General features: G+C 38.3%; 1 protein-coding gene across 9 annotated transcripts in view; it reads right to left on the reverse strand.

Annotated features, from left to right (window-relative positions):
- Positions 1-21,338, reverse strand: part of LOC131683573 (amyloid-beta-like protein) — a 268,575-nt gene that overhangs the window by 102,547 nt on the left and 144,690 nt on the right. For 7 of the 9 annotated variants that reach the window (XM_058965655.1, XM_058965656.1, XM_058965660.1 and 4 more), the window contains one exon: positions 10,420-10,641. The exons of 1 other annotated variant lie outside the window; for it this stretch is intronic. In XM_058965655.1, the coding sequence (XP_058821638.1) occupies positions 10,420-10,641 (222 nt within the window). The remainder of the gene's footprint in view (positions 1-10,419; positions 10,642-21,338) is intronic. One more of the 9 variants, XM_058965659.1, reaches the window with a different exon arrangement.

A 21,338-nucleotide genomic window follows, 5' to 3' on the forward strand; every position in this document is an offset into this window, starting at 1 on the left:
CAAAAAACAAACAAACATTGAATGAACATTTCGAGTGATGTATGTAAGTCTAGACAAGTACAACACAAACCCACGCTTGAAGAGTTTAATATACCCTGCAAATCTTGATTTGTAGCAAAACAAACACCATTTTATGGGCACTTGGCCCAAATTATTAGCTACGTTGTCATTTTTCAGCCGATATTCGACTTTTGAACAGTTCTGGAAAGAAGAATAGATAGAGCTTTCCAACGGTATGCTATATTTTGTTGTTTTGTAAGAAATATTTAAATTTGCATCCAATCACATTTTGCTTTTTAAAATCGGTCGAAAAAAGCGGGAGGTAATAATTTTTCCCCAAATTAGGAATTTTCGCGCATGAACTCTTAAGGCGAAAATGCATGGTAGCATTGCGCATAGACCCTTAAGAGTCATGGGAGATTCACGCTGAAACGTTCAACATCTACGAATCTTCTGTCGTTCACGACCTATGTGACATTTGCCTGACAGACTCAAACTGACGTAATCTATACGGACCTTTCAGCTGCTTTCGACAAGATTAATCGCGAGATTGCAGTGGCAAAATTGGATAGACTTTTCTTTGGGACCAACGTTCTCCGTTGTATACAATCGTATCTCAGTATTCGACGCCTGGCTGTCAAAGTATCTGGTATTCCACAAGGCAGCCATCTCGGTCCTTTGATTTTTCTTCTGTATTTCAACTGATGACGCAGCTGTACTTCATCGTTAAATGGTAAACATTGCGTTCTTGAGAAAAAAACGCAAATTCGATTAGAATACTATCTAGCAGAATGCACCATTGACAGTGCGAATTGTGTCAAAAATCTCGGAATTTTTCTCGATGAACAGTTGACACCCAGTAGATTGAAATCTGAAATTAAAAGTAATACAGTTTAACCCGCTACGTTTGCTGGCGAATATGTAGTTAACCCTAGTCGTGCAACTTGATGCAGTAACGAGATCTTCTACTAATTTATAGTTGCGCGATAGTCTAGCGAATTCACTAAACGTAAGATTACATTGAATATTCATTAATCAATTAGATTAGAATGTTAGATCGACCGCTGCGAATCCTATCGGATCGCGACACGCCCGCAAGGATCATTGCTGTGATTTGTGTGATCAACGCGGTGACTCTCGAATAGTTCAGAACGACAGTTGCGAAAAGTGGTACCACTTCAGGTCCATCGAGGTGTCTGCAAGCATTGCTGATGTCCTTACAATGAATTAATCAAACATCCGCTCGACTTCAACCCGGACGTAAGGCTCACACTGGATGGAATAAACAGAATTAATCTGTCTGGTGAAGATACGATTTGCACCCTGAACCGAAGCCAGTTGGCAGCACGACAGGCAGTGTCAAATGATTTGTCTGATTGTTGTGGAAATCAAAAAGACCATTTCTGCACAATATTCAACACATCAACCCAGATGTGTGCTTTTTCGAATGAAGAAAATATGCTTCGCTTTTGACGCTGAGAATGTTATACCGCTGATAGAAACGATCATCTACGCAATCGTTTGGAAGATTTGTGTACAACTCTTCTGGACTTCAGTTCCTAGCTAGACACAATAGCGGAACATGTGGTAATATTATCTGAGGAAAACGATACGCAATTTCGCGACAAGAGGAACGGATTTCTTAATGTTCGTTTAGATGCCGAAAGAAATCAGCCGGCTGCCACAATCGTGACCAAGCAACCATCAATGAACACCTGCTTCGTGTACAAAGGGTATGTGGTTTGTTGAATTCAACTCTAACTCGAGGTGGGCAGCAATCAACTTTTCACATCATCCCCTCCTTCATGGTAACGGTAAACTGTAAGTTGAAGGTGAATCTACAAGCTCTGATATCGCCTCTAACTTCGGAATAACCATTGAGCATAGGTGTAATCTGCAACAAGGACAGAGCAGTGAAATTTAGCTCAGAGTCATACCCGTAGTTTTATATGGACAGTCAAAATCGGTACTTGCCTGCGCGTTTATAGACGATGGATACGAGTTTACCCTTTTGAAAAAAGAGCCTTACTGCCTTGCGAATTAGGAGTCAATGGACCATCAGTATCGCTGTGTCTGAAATAAACCGGAGAAACCAGACGAACGGAAACCTTCTTCCAAAGGGTTAGAATACAAATCTCTGGAGCGAAGCAGCCAACTAAAAGATTCGAACTGACAAATGTATGAACACTGCAACAACTTCAGCTCCAAAACAAAAGACTGAAACAAAAAACAAAACTGATTCCGTCATCTGGCAGGGTTTCCAATTGAGTCTTACCGAGAAGCCCGTTCACAGATTCTAACAGGCGTGGATCATGCCAAGCTCTGACACGTCATGGAAACTAGGAGAACCGATCGCCGTGAAGATGCGTCTCGGATGGACCGTGTATGGATGAATGGCGACTGATACTCCTCTAGAACACGCGGTCAACTATCACGTCCTACTCAGGTTTCTCGTTTTGCTCAGTTCAGAAGTTAAATTTGATTACATACCACTGCTGTAGCAGGGCATGTAATCAACATAGTAGAAGAAAATGCTTGCAATTCCAATATCTACGACATGCGGTACTGACTATGTTCAAAGGATGGAGAAGGAACTTCTTCCCAGGATTTCTCAACGGCATTCGTGTGGTGGGAATGCGTCCGACAAAACCTCTAAACCAACAACCAACATCACCCATAAAGAATCAAATGCCGATGAAGAAGGATTTACACCAGCGATCCGTAAGGACAAGAAACAAATAAGAACATCCGATCGTGAGCATCATGAATGCAGTATCGACGACGACATGTACGCAAACGAAAACGCGAGAGAAGACGGACCGAATGACCCCCAAAGTGCGGCAGATAACGCACCTAATGTTTCACCACCACGGAAGAGGATCTCAACACGCAGCAGCAAAAGACCCACGGCTCAGTTATGCTAACGCATTGAGCCATGTCAGATGAACAAGAAAAAAATTGATTTTGACATTGGTTTCGCGAGAAATGTCTAGACATAAATTGAAAGAAAAGTGCTTGATGAATGCATATTGTCTGGTATATATGTAAATTTACTTTTTGGACGGAGAAACTTTGGTTCTGACAATAGCGGTATGGTATTCTGTAGAGTAAGGTGGGGTAAAAGTGCGCGTGGGGCAAAAGTGCGCGTGGGGCAAAAGTGCGCATAGGACTTTTAGAAGCACACAAGCACTAGAACCTGGCAACTCTGTATGGATTTAGTGTATCATTAAGTCAACTAATTGCACATATAAGCATGAGAGGTTTGAATATAGTGGCTTGAAATTAAGGGGGAAGGACCATTTTTCGCTGATTTGATATTATTTTTTGAATTTTGGGAATCATAAATTAGCTGTTTGAATAAATCAGGATCTATAAAACTACAGTACCCTAAAAATCTTCAACATATGGTTCGTTTCGAGATATATTTGATTTAATAAAAAAATCAGTAATTTTCATAACAAATGAATAAGTAAAAAAACTGACAGCGGGGTAAAAGTGCGCATAGCATATCCGCCCCAAATCAAAAGACGCGAGTGAAGCTTTTTATATAAAAATTGAACTAATTCTTCCACGAGTTAAAGAAGGGACCAGCATCTTCAATAACTGTGAGCTCACCGGTCAAATTACGACTGATATGAGCGGTTTAGGAACAAAAGCATCAGCACAACTGGTTCCAAGGAAAAATATAGAGTGCCGAAAGCTCAGAGTAATTAAAAAAGAACCAAAAAACTATGAATATGTAAATAAAGATGTATTTCCAATATAAATAGCATATTCGCAAGAAATCTTGTAGTGATCTACCCAACTATGACAAATAATGATGTTACCAGGGGTGATAGTTTGATCATGAACCACATTGTCTAAAAGATGAAACATCCAAGTTTTTTCAACATAATCAAAAACTAAACAACATCAACCGAGGCAGAGGGAGGGGTACTTTTTAGTTATGAAGGAAGAGTAAGAGGGGATGGATATCCTAAAATTGATTAGTTTAATTTATGGGCGGAAATAAATCGGCTATTTAAGCTGTGCGCACTTTTGCCCCGACCATGGGGCAAAAGTACGCATTTGAGTATGCATAAGAAAATAACTATTTCTCGGATTACAAGCAAAACCAAGAGATATTTAGTATTACGTTTTGAAGATGTGTGATGAGAGTAATAATTTGTAATCATGCCGATTTTCTAGTGCTTTTCTACTAATAGTTATTTTACGAAAACTGTTAGGTGCGCACTTTTGCCCCACCTTACTCTACCAAATATAAATTAAATACACAAATGTCCATGATAAATGGTCCATCGACTGTCTGTGAAACAAAGTACTCAGATAAACTATCCAATTATAAGCTTTATTAACCCTCCGGCACTAGCGCGAATGGCTCCCCGAATGAGCATCCGCTGGTGCTGGAAGAAGATTTCGCTAGAGTTTCGGAAGGTGTTGCACAAAACACAACGGCGCGAGTGCCGGAGGGTTAAGGGATCTAAATAAAAATAAATGAAAATTTCAAAAGTTTGTAGCAGAGGTTACAAAACTAGATCGGGTGGCTGGTGAACGGTTAAATAACTGAACTAGACACAACTAGGTCAGATAATTGGAGATGGCATAACTGAATGACCAAATCAGTGTAATCCATAGATGAGAATAACTTTACAATCCATCACATGCACCACCCAAGTAACAATTTAGGTTTTATAGCACAGTGTTAGAGCAATCTAAGTTTCAAGATGTGCTTCAAGAGTGCTATAGAACCTCAATTGTTACTTGGAAAATATGAAAATCTCACGTCAAATTGATTTTGATAATCAAACCATTGTAAACTTGCTCATGACATTTGCTGTGATACTTTCTCCAGTATAAAGCTCACCGATTAAACCCAAAACACAGACGAACAGACATAACATTCGAAAACTATTTTTCGCTTACTTAATGGTCATTTTAAATATATCATGGTTTAAATAATTTTTGTTAGGACAATGCTCGCATATGCGATAATGACGTCACTTACATGGACACAAGTATACGAGGGATAGATCACTAGTGAAAAATTTTTTCTGACTACACACTCAATTCGGCTCGGTAATTTCCCAACAGCTGTGTAGCCGGCAAATTTAGAAAATGATATCTCAGAAAAGTGAGATTAGTTTGCTGATTTTCGGTGAACTATTTTCCGAGTTTCAGCACTCAAACGTCATTTTTACTGGGATCTCTGCAATAAATAATGTTTGCTGAATCTCAGCTGTTGAGATTTCGGCAAAAGATGCAAAAAAGCTGAGATTCGGCAGAAAAAATTAAGTATGTATGAGGGATAACTCACTCGCAAATAACTTGTTTGGGACGGCTGCAACTGCTTGTATCTCCATACCCTCGCCCTTTTGGGACCAACGTTAGGTACTACATCGGGAAGAGTTGTGCTCTTGCACTTTTTTCCTGAGTGTCCTTGGCTTCGAGGCGTAAACCGGTCCGGATATTCGGAAAAAAACTGACTCGTACCTCTTCACAAGTATTCTCACAGAATTTTGAGGCGACTTGAAATTACTGATTCATATCCTCCAGCTGGTTAGTGCTGCTAACTTCCTGTTCATTTCTCCATTTTCGTTGGAGTTCAAATAAAATTATTGTGATTACTCTGTTTACAAGGTCAAGGACTACACCATTTAAAAAAACAGTGGCGTAAAATCTTTTATTGTGCTGGATGCATTAATCAATTTCGTCACTATTTTGCCGGAAAAAATGTTTGGAAATTTTGACAATGTGAAATTTTTCATCCTATCTCGGTTCCGGACAACATCATACATCGATAGGGGCGCTATATGTGTATCAACCTTTGTTGCCGGTTTGAAAAAAATCTTAATCATAGCATTATGAGAACGGATCGCATTACTCCTTTATTAGGCTGGATTTAACAAAGGACCGTAGCATGGTCTTCTGGCGCCCTTGGCGAAATCTCAATTTTGCGCCCCTTTGTTGTGTACTTTAACTTTCTGTTTTCCACTAAACTTTCAAAAAATAATTTAGTGTGTATATGAAAATGGTTGTTTCGATTGTAGTGGTTCTTACCTTTTCGAATTAGAAAAATTCTCTTTTAGAGCAACCTCTAAACCTTGTGTGCGGGGTTGGGAATCTAACCCATCTGGGTTGTTGATTATGGTGCATATTGTTAGATTTGAATTAGCAGTCCAAGTTTCGTCACGACATTCCAGTTATGTTCCAGACATTACTCCCTCATCTTTTTGCACGTGCGAATGAAACAAAGGAACTTTGATGATCTGTTGCTGATCACGGTTTTTACAAATTCCTCGTGCCAGTTGCTAAGTAAAGAAGATAGGTGACAACATTTTTGCATCACGTCTGACTTGTTTTTCAATTTATTACATCTCCCTAATTTCGTCGTATTCTTGAAGTTTTCATTTGGCGCCGGACTCTGGTCAGTGTGTGAATAAACTCTCCATACCAGACTCAGTAGATGGTAAAATGGAGGTCGAACATGATTCGTCATCTACACTCCGACTTTCTGTTTAAGTTCATACACATTGAACTCGATGGGACCACATCTGATTTTCTTTCGAATCAAAGATAATCCGTTAATTACTTTAAATATTTCGAAAAAACTAACGCAGAAATATCCAGCCGTGTGAAAATTCGCGCAGATGAGCTGTTGTCTAAAGCAACATAATAACGTTGCTGGTGACATGTCTTTTATGAAGAACTACTGCGTCCATATGCCCGCTCATAAAGATGAGATGGACGGTGTGCTAATCGATTCGAGTTTGACATGCGTAGATTTGTGAAGCAAAGAGTTGGCTGTTTTAAGGACCTCTTGCTTCAGTGAGCGAACATTTTAAATGGCATTCGTACTGGATGGGATTAAATTGTATGCCGCTTGACACTAGTATCGGGTGACTTTTGGAAGAACTGCTTTGGGTTTAATTATGTCTTCTTCGGCGAAGATTGCCTACTTGTTCGGCTGGTTGAACCGCACGTCATGCATTGCATCATTGCATTAAATACGAAAAAATCGGTCATTGTAGCAAGAAGGCTTGGGGTGGCAATTGCGCAAAGAATAATGAGTATGACTTTTGCGTTAGGATGCTGAAAAAATGCCTATGAGTCCACATGATGTATTGCCAACCCCTGCGTACAAACAACGCCCAAAGCATCTGAAACGTTGCCTTAAAAGACGCTCTAAGCATTCATGTGTAGAATTAATAAAAAGAGATGTGCCACTCTCTACAACAAATCATTATACTCTTTTGCCTCTGAAAGAGTGTGACTCTGACCGCCCTCATGTGGGGACATCTTTTCTTGCTCTTAAAAACAATAGGAAGATAAGATTCTTTGTAAAGGTTAAACTTTTTCTCATGGGAGGCCGCGAAATATAATAGCTCGAGAAAGCTCTGACACAAAGCCAAAACAAACTGCTTCTGGTCTCAGAAATTTGTTTCCAGCTCTTTCAGAAACACCGGAAATCTAATGGGACATTTCAACCTGAGAGTCAACCTAGTGCAATACTGATGGGGGATAAGTTGTCTCCCGGCACCGAGGAGGCTTCAATTTTCACTGTATTTCTCGGTGATAATGGATCTAGCTTACTTAACGATTTTTGCTGCAATTTAGGGATGTGGACTGCTTTACCGCCCAGGACCACATATCTGCCCACTTCTGTTTTTATGAAGCTAAGAAAATGAGCGATCTTCTGGAATCTATTATGGAGTTTCAGCTTCGCGCCAAGAAAACTGAGCCTGATTGATTTTATGACTTAACCTTACTTCTTTTATAAAGCAGATCTAGATTTCAGCGTCCCTCTAATGATAACGCTCCTGGCTGGCGGCGAACTGCACGCTACAGGCCTGCACCTGCTCGGTAGTACTGCATCATCGTTCAGAAGCCACATTGTCATTCTCCTCTGAACTCCTTTCCTTTAGTTTCCTACGGTACCAGCTGGAATACGAGCAACTTTAGCTGAGATCAGGTAACCAATCCTGGTAGAATTTTTGGTCATATGCTGTCAGGAAACAATAAACCCGAAGATCGTCTGTTCGCCACAATAGGAGCCACTCAAAACAGTGTCTGGTCTAGAACGGGCGGAGAAATGAGGTGCCTCGGCAGCTATATGCTAGATGGTAATCCATTCATGAGGCTAGATACGGCCGCGATAAGGCCGAATAGTGATTCTAAAACCAAAAATCCCGGAAAATGTAAATGAAGTTACTGGGTGAAACGAGCGTGAAGGACACGATGAAAATGAGACAGGGTAATAGGCTAGAATGTGAAAAGAAAGTTATTAATCCGCTAACTTGGCATATGGCAGCTATTACTCATACTACGGAGCAGATTCGTGCCTATAATCAAATGTTGCTAATCAGCATGGTGCCAGGATCACCATGTGAAGGTCTACTAAACGGCGATTGGGCAGAAAACTAGTTCAACTCATTCATTAAATCCCGTCGTTAAGCTGTTCGAAACCTATCCGGTCATTTATTTCGGGTACGGCTTTCCTGATCAAATTCTCATGGGTTCAGATACCATATAGACCCTTAAATGATCCCTGTTTCCTAGTATTTATGATCCAGTAGGTACTCTCGAGTGGATGTCGAGACAATACTGCTGATCACCGTGGCATTAATCTTCAACTTTGCACGACAGATCGTATAATAGATTCCCGCCTTTAATTCATTGTTGCACTAATTGCAAAGGTTTAGTTTTTTGTTTATCTTTAAATTAGCCCCGATCGCAAACTCCTTGATTCATATCATATAAAACATAAATATTGGCCATGGTTTTCAAAATTGTTTAAATCACTCAAAATCAATAGCTAGCTATGGAAACTTATTTACACTTTGAATGTTTTTCTAGATGTGTCCAGCTTTTAAATCTAGTTTTTTGGATCTAGCGGTGCGAAAATTAAACCTTTGATCTATTTTTTCAGACCTATATTTTTGGATAAAATAGAAATAGAAATAGACCATGAATCCAGAACATCGGTGGAGATGGCCTTATTAAGGCGAAAAATGCGCTTTCGAAATAATCGCTGGGGTGAAATGCTGATAATAGTTTCATTGCCACATAGACCACTTAAGAGTCATGGGAGACAATTCCTAATTTGTAAAATTTTGAATAACTGCCATTTTCGGTCGATTTTGGTGAATATCAATGGAAGTGAAATTAAATGTTTTTTGAATTATCATTACAAGAAAGATGTGTCTTTGGAAAAATGCTGAACGTTTCCATATTTTGCCAAATCTCAAAATATTGTGCGATATCTTATAAATCTTATAAAACATATAAATGCTAATATCATGCATACCGCTGGAAAGGTATATTTTGCTTGTTTACATATTCGTTGAAAAATCTGGAATCGGCTGAAAAATGACAGCGTAGCTAATTTTTTTGTGCCATAGGTCCCAGAAAATGTTTTTTTTTTTGTTATAAATTAAGATTTTGAGGGTGTACAACAGTTTTCATATATTATTTTGTGTTGCATTTGACGATGCCTACAACCTACACTAGGTCAGAAAAGGTAAAAATTGTTGCAGTACCGTGTTATTTAACGTTTGCTAGGTTGGACATTGTGATCAGTATTGTACGAATCCATGAACGCAAATCCCTCGGTACTGCAGTGAATCATTTCCAATGAAATCTGGATGGATAAAATGAATCGACTCGTTGGATTTAACAATATTAAATGAAACGGATAAAATACGATGGCGAACAGTTTCCCGAAAACCATTCCATTGTTTCAGCAGCCCAACTGTTCTTTCCTTTCCTTTACGAGCTAAATTATGTCACCGCAGAGTGCCTTTCGAAATTTATGACACAACCGTCTGGACTGAAAATGCACTTTACCGACTAACAGATTTTCCAGAACAGTGTTCGATTTGCATAACAATAGCATTTAAATTGTATGAAACTGTATCGCAACAATCCTCCGCTTAGCACTCCGGGGCAGGTTACACTGCACCGAGCGACGAAAAGAGGACGAACAAAATAGAATTTATGCTGCATGCTGCGCCCTGGTTCAGAGCGAACGACTCCAGCTTTAGTGAGGAAACGTGAATTTTCCAAACTGTCACACCCTCCGGCGGCGTTATGCAAATTGGCTGCCATCTATACCAACGAACTGTGTATACGTTAAGATCAATCTCAAACGAAATCAAACGTGTTAACTATAGCCGACATTTAAATTTACCGACGACCCCCGCAATCATTATTATCATCGGTCAACCGCACACACTGTATCATCGCCATTGGACAGTCCGTCACCGAGTGTAGTTAGATACCTACTTCCTGTCTGTCATTCGTCCTGTTCGGACGTTATTATCAGTGCACTTTCAATCATAGCAATCTACGGCTGAGTCATCCACACCGTGTTCAGTGTACACACAAAAGAGGAGATATCTGCATGCACGGCAGCTCACTCACCTTTGAAATGCTTCGGGCAGCAGACGAACTCGACGCCGGAGAAGAGCGAGATTCCACACGGAAGCAGCATGGCGAAGCTACGCATTTGCATGTTGCGATCCTGGCAGGCTGCGGCACCGGTCTGATTCCACCTGACGAATGGCCAGCACCTGGACGCGTTGTGGATGTGGTCGAACAGACAACCCTCGGGCACCAGGAGCGCATCCGACTGGAACGGACCTTCTGGAAGCAGACGAAAGAACGGTGGAGCATGATAGAATGAAGGCAACTGGGTTATATGGTTATATGGCATAGCTTAGCGGATTGATTGCTAAAAATAAAGTGCGACTGCATGCCTGCACGTGTAAGCGGGTTTGTTATTGACTTCTACGATTCACTTCAAGAGGTCACGAGAACAAGGAATTTGCATTCCTATTCTGATGAGGTGATGGTGAGTTTTCATGAGCAATCAGGAAGTTATTTAGTTATTAAATGTTTTTATATGTATGTACTGCAGAACTTTTAAGTAATTGATTTTTTACAGTGCTGTATTTTGAAATACAACTTTAATCAGTGAAAAGCATTATTTAAATGAAAAAAACACCGAGTTTAAATTCGCTACCATCAGATGCGCAACATTCAGTATTCTGTAATTTTGTCAAATATCAATGTGTTAGTATTAATAATCGAAAATTTCATGCATTATACATTATATGTGACAAATTTTGATTACATTGTTTCTTTAATGCTTATCTTATGATAATTTATGCAAAAATGTACCATTTGGACATAAACATTCTACTAATTGTTTTAGTCAAAATTACGCCATTGATTAATGCTGATTCTGTTTTCGAGTTCGAGTCGCTCTAAAAGGTAAAATCAGGATAAGAAAATTGAAATGGTACAGATGAAGTTTGATAAATTTTCATTCAATTTTTCAAATCTTAGCAGCATTGAAGCGATTAGAGAATTCTTAAAAAATCTGAACTTTTACTGTAATATTAAACTCGGAATTAATTTTGTAAAAAAACGTTGAGAGGAGTTCCTGCCATTTAATTTGATTTCAATAAGAATTAAGAGAGATTAGCCAGAATTCAATTAAGCAGATCACCAATGAAAACTGTCACGTTTGTATATATTTGTTGACAAATTTCTAATGATCGGATAATGAATTATATGTAGGATGTGAGATTCGTGGAAGTGCTTATTATTTCAAACAGCTTTGATACAACACACAATAAGGCAATCCTGCGATAATTAGAAATAACGGATTTGTTTTCCTTTTCCATTGCTGGGAAGATATAAGATTTCTCCCACGAACTTCGCTTGATTCCCGGTCAAGCAGGTCGTGCTAGTTCGCTAGTCTCATAACCGCCATGTCAGTCCTACACGGCATGATATTGTACCTGTGCTCCTCTTTGCGTTGACTAGTTGGATGCCGTGGTCGATCCATCGATTCCGGTTGGAAGGTGGCTTCCGATTCACTGGTACCCCGACGACCCTATACTGTTGGCTTGTCGCGTTCGGTGCAACTCGACGTAGTCCCCGACGATGGAGCTAGCCCACCAGGAAGAAGAGTTCCCTAACGAAATAATGTCTCCCGAAACCGTTGACGGGCACGTTATTCTTGCTTCGATGCTGTCTGCAGAGTGTGTGTGTCGATCTACTCGAACTAATCCCCGGCGGTGGGCCTAGATTACTTCCACGGAGAAATTACAAGACATCTAAAGCTCTCTCTACACCGTTATCTCAATGCTGGTCGGTTAGGTACCGCGGTTAGTCATGCGATTCCGCGTTTCAGATGCTCCGAAAACCTATAGTTGACGATACGTGCGCTCGGTCTAGTTCCCGGCGCTGGATCTGGTCTACTCCGGTCGCGCCCGCTCGTCTCTTATATCTCTCTTCAACAGGCTGACTTGACGAGTTCTAAGATTGGTCTCACGATTCCGGTTGGAGTGCGACTTCGGGTTTATCGGTGCCTCGAAGACCCGAAGCCCTGTTCTGCTACGTTGCTGGTCGTTACTCCTCTCACCGTCTTCGCTGCAACAGTGACATGAATTGAACGACTGTTTTGTTCACCGCGTCACATTTTTCTCCATCGCCGCTTATTTTTTGGACAATATTGGTCATGTTGATGTCCTCGTCGACAATGGTTTTCTAGATTTGCTCGTGCTCAAATCGTGAACATTCGAAGACCACGTGCTCAGACGTTCCTTCTGAATCACCGCACGCGATACAGAACGGCGATCACGCGTGGCCGAACCTGTTCAGATACTTCTTGAATCAGCCATGACTAGACAAGAACTGCGTCATGTCAAAGTTCACTTCACCTCTGACGAGATAGTTCGATACGCGTTAGACAACTACATGGCCATCATCCTGAATACGCTGTTCAACCGAGATGCTTGTCTGTTGTGCTGTTACCCATGCCGGTCCTGCGTATCTGAGCACCGATGCGGGGACACTCGGTAGTAATCGCTTTTACTGCTGCTGATCGCTGAATTGTTGGGCATGATTCCAGATAGTGCCAAGAGCACTTTCACGACCTTCCAGCATGCGTGGTCGATGTGGCTATTAAAGCTGAGCCGATCGTCTATCATCACACCCACTTGTCTAACTTCCCGCTTTGAGTCGTACACGCTCCAACACTAACTTTTCAACGAAAGAGAGATAGAAATTAGGTGTCTTCTACTAAGTTGTAGAACAAGAATATTGCAGTAATTCTTCCAAACATTTCGATATTCTATCTCTCTCCGTTGAAAAGTTAGTGATGGCGCCATCTATGCGGTCACAGATTGAACTAAAATTTTCTAACCAAAGCATAGCTCGTATTATGTACTGCAATTCTTCCGAACATACTATTCAGCTAAATCTAACCATTAATCCACAAAAATGTTTAGTTTGTTAGAACCTAGTACTGATACACTATCATGCACTGCTAGGCCCCATGCAAAACTGACTCAGACATCACTTCGTTAAAAGTTTAATAACTTTTCCTATTCGAGTCGAATCGCTTTGCAGTCTTCAACAAAGTTGTAGACAATAGAATTATCTTCTTAAGTTTCACTTTTGGTGATAATCTGATGTATACAGTGCCACCTAGCGGCGAAAATGTGAGCAAGAGGGTTTTCTCCATGTAAATTGTCGAAAAATCCCATACAAACTTCAAGCACGTTGGTCCGGTAGCTAGACTTGTTCGATTTGCTTCAAATTTGGAGCAAGTACTCTTGGTGGGACCAGGAATCGACTCAGGGGTGGGCCGATTGTGTTTTCAAAAATTCATTATTTTTCTGGGCAGTCTACTCAGCACCTACTGGCTGGCCCGTTGAGTAGGTTAGGTCCACCGCCGAGGACTAGACCGAGTAGACGAACCGGGGAGCTAAATGGCTCACGAAAACGAACATCGGTATCGGGAGCAATCTACCGCCGGGGAGATCACGGTTCGGTAGATTCGCTGCCGTGGAATACCCGATAGCATCGTGACGAAAAAAGGGGGTAATTAGCTCACGAAACAAACACCGGTACCAAGAGAAATTACGTCGCCGCGGGGATCTCTCAGTCGGAGTAGGATAGTATCCGCTAAATGGCTCAAGGAAGCGAGTATCGGTGTCGGGAAAAATTCCTCTGACGGAGAACTATCGGTCGAGTAGGGTGAGTTTACCGTCGGGGACTATCCAAGTAGATCGTGCTAAGGCCAGAAGCTGAATGACTCACGGTAACATGAGCTAAATGGTTCAAAGAATCAGTACCTAATCGGTTCACGTGGACGAAAGCTAAACGCGAAGTAATAGATGAAATTAAGAAACAAGAGAAGAGTCGAGAGTTAAATCAAAACTCAAAGGCCGAGCCATTTCGTGAACCACACACCAAAAAAATCTGAATTTTATCGTTGACGTGATTCCAAACTTGCCACAATCTAACAAACCGTAATTGACGGAATGACGAAATATAACCGTCTTCTGTTTAATTTTACATGAAAGATGTACTTTCCATGCTCAGTGCCATAAAATTACACTATTCAACATTTTAAAGAAACACCACATGTGTAGTAAAATTACGTGGCTCGCAAAATTCAACGACATGGAAAATTAAACTCAAACGTAAAACTGTGTCATTTTTGATGCTCGTATATGTCATGGTCAGGAGACGTAAATTTACACTATTTTTTCTAGGTGTGCAGGTTAGATCTATTGTGGTATTTTTAGTGGTTAAGCACGAAAGTGAGTCGTGAGTCCCACACAGTGCCAATGCACTACTGGCCAGGCTTTTGAAGCTTTTTAAACCTCACTATAAAGACAAACATACATACATACATACGAATATGTTAAGGGTTGCGTTGCAAAAGTGTATCACCATTAGACCCGTCACAAATACTGGTTTGAGGCCACTATAACCGTAGATGGGCACTCGTTTTCGTTTTCATCGAGCCTGGCGTCAAAAAAACAATGCGCAAATCAGGTGAACAACCAATTGCCTCCAAAATTTACTTAGTCTCTTGGGACCGTAGAAAGTACTCAAACAGCACAATGTTGGAAAATGGCATATAATGCGCCACTCTAGTGACCATGCGTCTCAGCTTCAGTTTTAATTACAAGCGAACGCCCGGTACCTTGTGCATGATTTCAATAGATGCGATACCATGCGCTCACAAACAGCTTCATTTAGACGAGATGATTGGAAAAAAATGTAAGAAATAAATAAAAAGTCCGAATTAATAAGTTGTAGGTTCGATTCACAAAATAAGACACGCGAGCTTATGAAAAAACGAGAACTTTGTGCGTTTTACTCACTAACTAAGTCTAAAACCAATGACACAATAATTTTCAGACTGCCACTTCAGTTCGAAGACTACGAAATTGTCCGTCCAAAAATAGATTATCTTTATACAAGTTTTAACCCAATTGCTGCATTGTTCGTAAAAAATTATTTTATTCCATACGTTAAGGGACCATTCATAAATTACGTAACACAAAAATTGCCCAAAATTGACTCCCCCCTCCCCCCATGTAACAAATTGTCACAAATTTCTTTATCCCCCCCTCCCCTATTACGTAACAAATTCCATGAAAAAAATTTTGTTCTTCGGTGAAAACATGTTACGTAACGATCTAGCTTACTCCCCTCCCTCCTATGTCACAATATGTAACACACGGTGTCTTTTTTTAACAACTTTATGCAAAAAAATTCAGCATCTCTGAAACTTCGGAATATGAAAGAATGGGCTTTCCCCTTTCATTTGAAACCAAAATCTAAATAATCCGTCGGAGGGTCCAGAGCAACTTTTTTTTTGAAGTTTTTTTCGTGAAAACATAGATTTTACAATGGAACTAGTTCATATTTCTGCCTCTAGATGGTGCTTTAGACATTCGAACAACACTAAAAGTAAGAATCTGATAGATTATTTAATTGTCTACAACTTTGTACCAACTAAAAACTGATTTGAAATTATCCCGAAAAGTAGTTTAAAATGTTAACGAATTTTAAGTCTAAGTTAGTTTCACAGAAGACCTAGTGGTTTGTCAATTCACAAGCATTTTTTTTATTTGCCAAATAGTTGTGTTTAGTTCAATAGTGAATTCAGCGGAATTTGAGAGCTTGGAAAGTCTCATCTTTTAGCTGAAAATTTTAATTCCCTGATACAGGGCACCATTCATATTTTTGGGATGAGAAGTTTTATATAAGTGTTGACCAAACTAGTATGATATTAATATTCTTTTTCATGATGGTAAGTGATTCCTCCCGCAGAAACAGCTTTTTGAATTATGTAATGTAATTGTCTTTTTCATTTTTTTCGATTGTGCCCAGGGATGACTGATAACTATTCTTACATGAATCTCCTACTCTGTTAGCATCTTCGTATAAAATTGACTTGTCCTGAAATTCAACCTTTATATTTGAACAAACTCAATGAAACTTTTAACGCACCATTGCAATACTTCGCGGATTTCATTGCAACGTTTGGTTAAAAACGCTAATTATCCGTTTTCAAAAGTAACTCAATGTGACAAACAGTGAGCAAAAAACTTTGGATCAAGATAATTTTTTTGGGATATATTCGAAGACTTCTATGTATATAAGGTTATTGTTGCACTCAAATCATATTTTGTTTTCAAAAGTATTACATATCGCATAATCTAGGATCAATTAAGTAACGATATCTCGCATAATTGATAGGAAGTGGCCGCAAAATCCAACTGCCACAATATGCTTTGCGGAGAAAATTTGAATAAATCGCTTCACGAAAAAAACTTCAAAAAAAAGTTGCTCTGGACCCCCCGACGGATTATTTTGATCTTAGTTTCAAATGATAGGGGAAAGCCCATTCTTTCATATTCCGAAGTTTCAGAGATGCTGAATTTTTTTGCATAAAATTGTTCTAATAAATACACCGTGAACAACTTGTCGAACCCCCTCCCCCCCTAAAAGCGTTACGTAATTTATGAATGGTCCCTAATCAAGAGCATTGGTAAAATTTCCAAAAGACCGCGAGCGCTCCGAATATCAATGTTGCTGTAGGATTTTATAGACCTTAACTTATAATAACTATGAATATTCAGAACAATTAAATTTAATTTTTTAATGCACCTACATTGTGTATACTTGACAATATGAACTGGATCATTCAAGTGTAACTGACTCGCGGTATCTTGTTTTGTGGACTATTGCACGAACACGATTTGTGACTTTCTATAATGTATTTTGGCGCTCCATACAGTTGTCATTTTCGTTACGGACAAACACTGATTTTTTTTTTTAAATGAATAACGGTGTCCGAAGTTCTAATAGCCTTTTTATATCTACGAGACGTACCTATGACTGCTCGTTAGCAGTCTGACACAACTATGTAATATTTCATGGAACAGTTCACGGAACAAAAATGATTTCATGAATAATATTCTAAATTTTGGGAAATAGTTCACATGAAAATTTCAAGACCATAAGCAGGGTTGCATGAAAGTGAAAATAATTAGAAATATCTTCTAAGAATCACAATTACGCAAGATAGGCCGTTAAAAATGTACTATGAATCAAGAATCAGTTAATGAATCAATGAATAGTAGTTGACTAATATACAAGGTATTATGGACCAGCTCACGAAACCACAATAAGTTTTGTGAAATTATTCACGCGGAAATCTCAAGATCACACATAAACTTGTTTCTTTTATTAATAACATCATGACAGTGAAAACGTATTTTATGATTTTGTGAACGAATGGAGCATCCTCACTATTATTTTAAGAATCCTGGGGTGGCATTACGCATCTCGATTCGATCAAAATTCTATCGACTCGACCTTGTTTCGCATTATGTATTTTGAACCGAGCTCGAAAGTAAATTTTCGTTCGTGTTAGCTCGAAGAAGTACTAGATTATCGAGAAGTGTTGGCATTATGGAACCATAACAATCGAACTCGAAAGCGACTCGAGTCGAACGTATTTGCTCGATAGTTTTATTGCTGTCGACTGTCGTTCGAGATTATGATTTGTGTTTTTATTTCGAAATATATAGAGGATATAAAATTACCAAAAGGTGTAAGAAGCTCCCACGTACTTTGAGTTTCCTTATGTTATATCTATTTTCACCATGAAGAACATACTTTTTTGGAAAAAGTAATACTAAATATTGATAATAAATTATCTTACATCAAGTAATAATAAAAAGTGTTGGAACAAAGTGAAGACACCTTGACTTGTCTAATCGCTATTTAATAGATGTATAGAATCATAATCATTCTTGATTTCAAAGTGGTGTTTTAAACAATTTTATATTCTAATTGATGCATTTGTTCCCGACTATACCTCAATTGTTTTCAATATCACAATATAGCCTTGAATTCAATGCCATAATGTACGTTTTATACACCAACAGAATTAGGTGTTATATCGTCATTTTTATTAAATGCATGAAAATACAGAATATTATCTTATATAGCAAAGAAATTTGAATCAAATTGAATTACTAACAAATTTGAATGCATCAACCGATTGAAAATAACAAGTACACGAACAACCCCGCAAACACGAAAACGCATTTTTGTCTTAACTATTTCAACTAAAAATGGCTATTTTAACGAACTAGCTTTTAAATTTTTGCGTCATCAATTGCTGAAAAAAATTGTTACTTTTGGAAGCTATCAGTTTCCTGAAAAAAACCCTGAAAACCAAAATTTCAATGCAACGCTCGCTATGATTATTTTCCAAAAGATTTGAGAAAAAACGGTTTCGAAGTTGTGTTGTTTTAAACAATTATTTAGATATTAAATATGGTCTTTAATCTAAGAATAATTGTGAATAACTCATTTTGCAGATAATACATTCCATCATGCGACTGAGGTCCGAATAAGACACACTACCAGCTAGGCATTTTGATGTTTCGGTGCATCAACATAAACAGCGAGATATATTAAAATTTTGTGGTAAGAAGTTCAAGAATACAGTTATATCAAACTAAAATAATGCTCAAGCATTGAAAAAAGTGGTGAGGGAGAATGACGTGAACAAATTATGAACATGCTTGGGTCAATTTATTTACCACTATCACTATTTATATTCTGTGAATTTGACGCTCATCGGAAAAAACAAAACAAACTGCAATTTTGTTCACACTGAAAAAAAATCTTAGGTGGAATTAAAATTATCATACTATATGAACAAAGTCATTACACGTTTTCTGCAACGAAGCATTTTCGTGCATTGTAAATAGTTGGTTTCGTCTAATGGCATCTTGATGAACGAAAAGTTGAGTGGTTTTACATATTTATACCATGTCAATTTACAACCACAATTTTAATTCCTACCAAAATTTTTCTTGCATTCTTAGCAAAAAATAATTGACATCTATTTTTTGTTTTGGCTGAATACGATAGATATTTTCAAGTTATGAGTTTTTGAATTTTATGAATTGGACCATTTTTCAACCACTGATAACTCGGAAACTCTTAGTTGTACGAAAAATTTATTAATAATAAAAAGTGCGTTTTCGAATGAATTCACCAATAAAAATCTGATATAGTTTTTTTTTTGTTATTTATGTTATGAATTCTGCAAATGATAGAAACATATCGAAAAAACAAGCTTGGACTAATAAGTTTTTTATTCAATGAAAATATTTATAATTATATTGAGAACCTTATTACTGTACGAGATATTTCAATTAAAGCTGGCCCATAACATGGCGTTTAATGTAAAATTGCCCTTTTTAACGTTATATTTGTAATTTCTCGCAAAACATTTTGAGATCCACTGCAAAATTTTTACACAATATTTCTAACATGATTTTTATTATTTGAAGAAAAAATAAGCAAAAAATTTGATCCACCTTTTAAAAAAAATCTCAATTTTTCCGGCAAGCTCATGCGAAACTGCAACTTTTTATATTTAATATTTTTTCCATGCATCAAATACTTTACGAGCTATCAGCGATTGAAAAATGTTCAATTTTCCAAACTTCAAAAGTTGAAAGCTTATACCTTGAAGTAAATATATTCAGCCATAACAAAAATACCTGTCAAATATTTTTAGCTGAAGAATGCAAGAAAGAAATTTGGAATGAACTAAAATTTTATTTGTAAATCTGACGTTGATTGGCCCGTACGGTGCATAAAAGTTATCATCGATGTCTAAACTATTTTTCGTCAATGAAACGAAATGATTCATTCTTTTATCAATTGTTTTATATAGTATAAATATTTTTGGAAAGGGTAAATTTATTTTTCGTACATAAAAGGAAAAAAATCGTATTTCCGTATTACATCGGATCTTTTTGGATCTATGTTTGACAACATCTATTTTATTTTCACCCCTATTGTGTACTAGAAAAAAATTGCGAAACTTATCCAAATATGTTTCGATAACAAGCAACCAAAAACTAAAATTAAAACAATTCCTATATTTTACCAAAGTTGGTTTTATGAAACGTATTCGTAGCAGAATTAAAAATATTTTTTCTCAGTGTATACTCTTATTTGACAGTTTGCGCTCGAACAGGCAGTCGAAATCTAGTACCGCAATCTAACAAGCTCGAACGCTTGGTCGAATGTGATACGTAGTGCCGCAAATTAGTCGAAACGACTTCAAAACGTTTCGAATCGAGTCACTCGAATCGAGATGCGGAATGCCACCTCTGAATTAGTTCACGAGGCATGAATGAATTTATGAACAATATTGCAAGTTTCGTGAAAACGTTCATAAGCAAATATGCAGACTGCGTTGATTTTGTTAACTAATACACAACCACGAAAACCAGATTAAGTAGCTTTAATATGCCATGAATCAGCTCACGTTGTATAGTCGGACCGTAAAGAATGTGCCTAAGCCCTAAATTTATGTTGCTCGATTATGAGTCAAGTTTCGGTTGATGAATAATGTTCATAAATTTGTGAACTAGTTAACGTACAGAATAACGATTTGGTAAGGACGCTATGTTACTGTTTGAAATTCCACTATGGAAACAGCCACTAAATTCACAAAACATAAACAAATATCTCTACAAGCCACAATAGATCAAAACACTGGTCACAGTGGAATATGTCCCCAAAAAAAAATATCTCTACAAATAAGGGACCATTCATAAATTACGTAACGCAAAAATTGCCCAAAATTGACTCCCCCTCCCCCTATGTAACAAATTGTCACAAATTTCTCCATCCCCCCTCCCCTGTTACGTAACAAATTCCAAGAAAATTTTTTTTTTCTTCGATGAAAACATGTTACGTAACGATCTAGTTAACACCCCTCCCCCCTATGTCACAACTTGTCGTACCCCTCCCCCCCCCCTAAATGCGTTACGTAATTTATGAATGGTCCCTAAAAACGGGCCGGTTTTCAGCGTTGAAATGTGACTGTTCCAGAATTCGTGGCACTTTAAACACAGATTTTGAAAAAGTATTTCTTTCAAGTAATAAATCGAAAATGGATGTCGAAATTTGTTATAAAATTG

This window comes from Topomyia yanbarensis, chromosome 2, assembly GCF_030247195.1.
Source record: "Topomyia yanbarensis strain Yona2022 chromosome 2, ASM3024719v1, whole genome shotgun sequence".
Lineage (NCBI taxonomy): Eukaryota > Metazoa > Arthropoda > Insecta > Diptera > Culicidae > Topomyia > Topomyia yanbarensis.